Source organism: Oryx dammah, unplaced genomic scaffold, assembly GCF_014754425.2.
Source record: "Oryx dammah isolate SB20612 unplaced genomic scaffold, SCBI_Odam_1.1 HiC_scaffold_8, whole genome shotgun sequence".
In the NCBI taxonomy this organism is placed as follows: domain Eukaryota; kingdom Metazoa; phylum Chordata; class Mammalia; order Artiodactyla; family Bovidae; genus Oryx; species Oryx dammah.
This window is the reverse complement of record NW_024070192.1, coordinates 19,639,708-19,645,707: the sequence shown is the minus strand read 5'-3', so window position 1 is coordinate 19,645,707 and position 6,000 is coordinate 19,639,708. Positions and strand designations below refer to the sequence as shown.

The following is a 6,000-nucleotide window of genomic DNA, read 5'->3' as shown; positions in this document are numbered from 1 at the left end:
CTGTTGGAGTGGGAGCCCAGGGCTGGTGAGAGGGACCAGGGCTGTTGAAGTGGGAGCCCAGGGCTGGTGAGAGGGACCAGGGCTGTTGAAGTGGGAGCCTAGGGCTAGTGAGAGGGACCAGGGCTGTTGAAGTGGGAGCCTAGGGCTGGTGAGAGGGACCAGGGCTGTTGGGGGGTCTAAGTCTCTTTCTTTCTGGGCTGCCTCTCCCTCAGAGACTGGGGTGATTGACCCAGAGATCCAGCGCTACAACACACCGGGTTTCTCGGGCTGCCTGTCTGGTGTCCGATTCAACAACGTGGCTCCTCTCAAGACCCACTTCCGAACACCTCGACCCATGACCGCGGAGCTGGCTGAGGCCCTTCGTGTCCAGGGAGAGCTGTCTGAGTCTAACTGCGGAGCCATGCCACGTCTTGTCTCAGAGGTGCCCCCTGAGCTGGACCCCTGGTATCTTCCCCCAGGTACATCCCCAGGGACACAGAAGAGGAAGGGAAAAGAGGGACAACGGGGAAAGGAAATGACTCTTAATCTGCAGGAGGCTCCTCCTAACCGGTGCGTTCTCTTTTTTTCAGACTTCCCGTACTACCATGATGACGGATGGGTTGCTATACTTTTGGGCTGTGAGTGGCACCGTCCCTACCCTGACCTCTCATTCTACCCTCTGGCTGTCAGCCTTCCCTCCCTGTCCCCGTATCCTCAGGCCTGAGAGGTAGTGAAGGCACTCAGTATATGGCGGTGCCAAGAACCATGACACAGGCTATGCTGAAGGTAGTTGATAATCAGCTTGGAGATTTTTAAATATTGGCAGATTCTACAGATTTCAATAGAAATGAAATATTAAAACTGGGCCAAAGTTTTTACAGGGATGTACCTATCACTGCCTGACTCAGTGTATCATTTCCCTGTAATGGTGGTCCATTGCTGGTCACGTCTCTGACTTTATGACTTTGTGGATCAGATAATGTTCACTTCATGATGAGCAGCTTAAGTCATATGCTCCTCTGTTGGGTCATGGCCACACATTCCCACCAAAGTCAGGGGTTTAATATCTAAAAGGTCCCCAAATTAGGCAGGAACTGTTGTCTTAAAGGGAGCTTTACTGCACTATAAAAGAATACATTTTATGGTATGTTAACTATATCTCAATAAAGCCGTTATAAAAAAAAATAATTGGGGCTAAAGCTAAGGGATGAGGAAACAGGGGTAGAGTAACATCCAGAAAGATGAGAAATTGGCGTAAGTACCAAGGATTTTGAAAGAGAGTATTAGAAATAGGATAGAATTCTATTATTAGAAAGAGAAATTTATTAAACATTACATATACCATATGAGAAACAAAAATTCTAATATTAGAAACAGAATAGAAGCCAGGACTTTAGACCAACCAGACACATCAAGAATAGCTTGATGTGGTTGTACAGCTGACGCTGTTGGACACATATGCTCTAGGCCAAAAGGATACGTGTGTGTCTGTGTATAGGTGAAACTCCAAAGATCTGCCCTGAATTTCTCCTTTTTCTCTTTCAGTTTTGGTGGCCTTCTTGCTGCTGGGACTGGTGGGAATGCTGGTGCTCTTCTATCTACAGAATCATCGCTATAAGGGTTCCTACCACACCAACGAGCCCAAGGCCACACACGATTACCATGCTGGCAGCAAACCTCCTCTGCCTACTTCAGGCCCGGCCCCAGCCCCAGCCTCAGCCCCGACCCCGACACCAGCTTCCACCCAAGTTCCAGCCCCAGCTCCAGCTCCAGCTCCAGCTCCAGCTCCAGCCCCAGCCCCAGCCCCTGGCCCCCGGGACCAAAACCTACCCCAGATTCTGGAGGAGTCCAGATCTGAATGAATCAGGAGAGGGGCTTCAAGGACCAAGCCCGTCTCCTCCAAATTCTCCAATCCCGCCTCCACCCCATCCTTGCAGGGACATGTGGCTCCTCTTAGCTGGCTCTGCTCATCTAGAGGATTTCCCTCCTGCCAAGTCTGGTGGGCAGAGCTACAGATGGGACCAAAGGGCGTGGCTGAGCCTCACTGCCTAAAACCAATGCCCTGCCCATCCCCATTTCCCCAGGCTCCTGGTTGTTTGCCTGCCCCAAAGAAGCCTCGTGGGGTTGGCCCAGGCCTTTCCTGCCGCCCCTGTCCCAGCTACGGCCAGGGATTAACACCAGAGTGCAGGGGAGATTATCCGCTTCCATTCAAATATTCAATCTCAGCAGGGACAGATGTGTGGGATTGCAGGGGCGCACAGGGCATGGGGGGAGGCTGCTCAATCATACCCCTCAGCCTCCCCACTCCCCTGCAGAACATCTTCCACCTGCTTCCCCTCAGTTGGGGGTTAGGGAGGGCTTCATTGCTGCCCCCCACACCCCTTTTTGTTTTTTACAGAGACCGAGAGGCCTCACTTTAGCACCTTAGTACCTCCGCTGCTTTACACGCTTTAGCCAAAGCCATAAAAAAACTTGCAATGTAGAGAGAATAATGCAGACACACTGACTAGCCAGCCCTCTACTCTTCCTCCCTCCTCCAAGATATGCAATAGCCTTGGTGCCTGTCCAAAGGCTTGGCCCCCCTCTCCAATGCATGAGGAGCCCTTTTTCCTCCGCTCAGAGATGCTGCTTCATTTGTCCAGGAGGTCATATTCTTTATATATATTTTTTGTTGCAAAGTCTCTCTCTAGAGAAACTATATCACTCTAATTTTTTTAAATTATCAGTTTATATATAAAAGACAAAATCAGTGGACTGTCCTGTCCTGTGCCCAGTGCGCTTCTCCTGTGTTGAGAAGCCCAGTGTGCTTCTCTTGTGTTGGAAGTCTCATGAGGTCTGCTGGTCACTCACCCAAGCCTGATCCAGCCTCCACTCTGAAGCTGTGCTCTCAGTCTTGGAGCTGTTCTAATAAAGCAGAGTGACAGAGCTCCAGTCTGTGTGTGGTAGTTGGCGGCATGGCTAGCGAATAAGCGGGATGACTTTCAGGGAACTAATCTGACAGCTCCAGAATCTTTAATGGGGAGCACTCAGAATCCCGGCATCGCCTGCTGGAAGGCTGCTTGGTTCTTGCCAACCCCCTGCCCCAGATCTCCCCCAACCCTGGTCTCCGTGGACAAGCGGAGATCAGAATACTCAAGCTTCAGCCTGTGCTGCTCCTGAACTGCCACCCCTGGATCCTTCCAGGGTTCATCCCTGGACCCCAAAGCACACAGCACACAACTTGCCAAAATGGATTCTACCACTTTATTCAGATAAGAGGTCACAAGCCACAGGATTTTAAAGTGCGTGAAATTCACTGGCAACAGAGCCGCACATATACCAGCCTCCCCCGCCATCCCCACCACCTCACTCCATCCATCATTACTTGTCTTGGGGGAGGGGTTAAGACCCGTCATTTTAAGGTGGGGGAGATCAGGGGAGAGGATGGGAATGCTGGAGCAACAGCAGCTGGTAGTGGTATGACACAGGGGAAGGAGGGGTCAACCACAGTGATTCTGCACGCTGAGGGAAGGATAGGGTCAGTCTAGCCTTTCAAAGGCTGGATGTCAATTTTTCCCCATCTACTCCTCATAGCAAGCCCCAGACTGCATTTCAAACAGTCCTAACCCTCCTTCCTCTGTCTCTGGTTTTTCTCTATGAGTAATTTGGAGCCCACAGTCCAGCTCGAGGGTGTCCCCTATACACAATGCATACAAACCACAGCAGATGTAGATTTCAGAAGCATGGCAGGGGCTGGCCCCGTCGGGTGGGAAGAGGCTTCTGTCAGGAACTGGCTGGGCGTGCGCTCAGTGCTGAGTGCCTGTGTGCCCACTAGTGTGGTGAGTGAGGGTATGTGAGTGAGTGAGTGTGTGTGTGTGTATGCGTGTGCACATGCATGTCCCACAGAAATCCCTAGGTGACAGTTTGGCCAGAGGGAACCCTACTCCTTGCTTCACTGGGACAGCCAATGGGGTTAGAGGAAGGGGGTGGTCAGCACAGACCAGGGAAGACAGGCTCCGATTCCCCACAGAGAAGGGAAAAGCTGGCTCCCTTATCTAATACACCCTAGGCTAGTCTGTACCTGCTCATTTCTTCTTCTCTAGCACAAAGCTCCTTATTCCCTGCAGCTCAGCACCAGCCATAGACACAGGGGTGGTTCTTAGGGCTGGTGCCATTCTCATTCAATTCTGCTGTTTCAAGGCAGCTCCTTCTGCCTCCACCAGGACATGAGATAGAACTGGAGGAGAATCTTCCACCACCTCTTCCCCGCTCCCTCAGGAAAGAGATTTGGGCAGGGACCCCCGAGACCTTAGCTCAAGCTCCACCTCAATCTCCAAACCTTCTAAAGGAAATAAAGTGCTTCCATGAATCCCAGAGAGAATGTCACTATGAACTGGCACAGGTGGCTAGCCTGCTTCTTCTTGACATTTAAATACCCTCTGCCAGTCTGCCTGTATGGTGCCATCCTAAACACGCGCAACCTGGGAGCTCCTCGCCCACCTCCAAACACATAGTGTCAACTCATCCTTTCCAATAGCAGGGACTCCAGGCAGGAAAGTGACCCACCAACAACCTTCCACTTCTCTAGTCCAGGCCTGTACCCCACTACCCGGAAGACAGGAGCAAGAGCGGCCCCATAGGCCCAGCCTCTAAGGGAAACGAAAGGCCTGAAAACAGCTACATCTGCAGGGAACAAGAGCGTCACACCCAGGTTGCACCACCCCTCCAGTTCTTCAGCAGCAGTGTAATGCCCACCTGTCGTTGCCAAATCAGAACTTTGGAAGGGGTTGACAGGGCACTTGTATCTGCTCCCGGGAATCTGAAAACACCCATTCATCTCCAGGGTACACACAGAGGGTGCCCCAAAGCCTGCTGGGCCCTAAGCTTCGCAGTTTATTATTGTCATCGGGCTGGTTCTCACTGTCTGCAGAAGGATGGATGGCACTCAGCTTTCTTTCTCCCAGCCTTGAAGAGCTTTTCTTAGAACCCACACTCTTTCAGTTTGAAGCATGTCAGGGGGAAAGAGGTAGTAGTCAGGTGCTCCATCTCCCCTCTGAATTCAGTCTGCTCTGCCCGCCAGGCTCATCTTTAACCCTGATCACTCATAAGCTCCAGGTACCAAACTTCACTGAACCTGTCCTCTCCTGGTCTCAGGACCACAGAGAGATCTGCTGGTGACCCAACTACAGGAAGGATCCTTGATTTGGAAAGTTAGGCTAATGCTTGTTAGGAACCATCCAAGGTGACTCCTGAGGCCCACAGCCTGGGGAGCCATTAAGAACTCAAGCAAACGTCACCTGCCCCCAGCCTGTGCTCGCTTCCTCCAAGGCCTGAGACACAGTCTCCCGATGGTGCAACTCTCTCTCCTGGGAGCCCAAGCCCTAGCCGCCTGTGTCTCCCCTCTAGCTGAGACAGTTCTGTCCCCGCTGGACACAGGTGAAGCCTCACTACAGAGGGAGCGGGTGGGGGGTTTCTCGGTGTAGGAGACACTTAGTGCAGGAAACTCGAGCAGCAGTGGTGTGTGCATGAAAGCAGGACAGTGCCGCGACCAAGGCGCTGGCGAGGGGCCCACGAGGCCTAAAGGACATCCGTCTCCCGCTCGATCCCCACGTACTTGAGGGCATCAGCTTGGCTGTACCTGTCCCAGGGCAGGAGGAGGAACCAGGTCACTACCGAGGCCTTTGTGATTGAAAAGATGAAGTCCCCTCCCATTTCACTTCCCCTCCTACTCCTTCCTACAAGGCTCCTGCTTCAGAGGCAAGGCACCAGAGAGCACCACAGAGAAAAGGCCTTGGTCACCATGAGATCTCCTTCATCCATATCACTCACCCTCAGCCCCCAAGATAAATTTCAACTGCCACCCCCTCCGCCTTTTGGGCCACCTCCCTAGGACTATTCCTGGCTGCCTCACCTGTAATCAAAGAAGAGCTCTTCGCCAGCTTGAATTGCCCTCTTGGCAAAGATCCCAATTCGATGATCCCCATTCACCATGACCACTGAAATAGGATAAACCCAGGGCTAGATTCCCAGTCACTTCAAGTC

General features: G+C 52.3%; 2 protein-coding genes across 7 annotated transcripts in view; one reads left to right on the top strand and one right to left on the bottom strand.

Moving 5' to 3' along the window:
* Positions 1 to 2,910, top strand: part of CNTNAP1 (contactin associated protein 1) — a 17,403-nt gene extending 14,493 nt beyond the window's left edge. For both annotated transcript variants that reach the window (XM_040245227.1, XM_040245228.1), the window contains exons 22-24: positions 213 to 458; positions 570 to 617; positions 1,525 to 2,910. In XM_040245227.1, the coding sequence (XP_040101161.1) occupies positions 213 to 458; positions 570 to 617; positions 1,525 to 1,841 (611 nt within the window). In that variant the 3' untranslated portion in view covers positions 1,842 to 2,910. The remainder of the gene's footprint in view (positions 1 to 212; positions 459 to 569; positions 618 to 1,524) is intronic.
* Positions 2,911 to 3,206: 296 nt separating this feature from the next.
* The window catches only part of EZH1 (enhancer of zeste 1 polycomb repressive complex 2 subunit), a 31,688-nt gene continuing 28,894 nt past the window's right edge, over positions 3,207 to 6,000 (bottom strand). For 3 of the 5 annotated variants that reach the window (XM_040245275.1, XM_040245273.1, XM_040245274.1), the window contains exons 20-21: positions 5,870 to 5,954; positions 4,054 to 5,596 (exon numbers count right to left, since the gene is read on the bottom strand). In XM_040245275.1, coding sequence (XP_040101209.1) covers positions 5,536 to 5,596; positions 5,870 to 5,954 — 146 coding nt within the window. In that variant the 3' untranslated portion in view covers positions 4,054 to 5,535. Of the gene's footprint in view, positions 5,597 to 5,869; positions 5,955 to 6,000 lie in introns of all 5 variants that reach the window. The other 2 variants (XM_040245272.1, XM_040245276.1) reach the window with 1 other exon arrangement.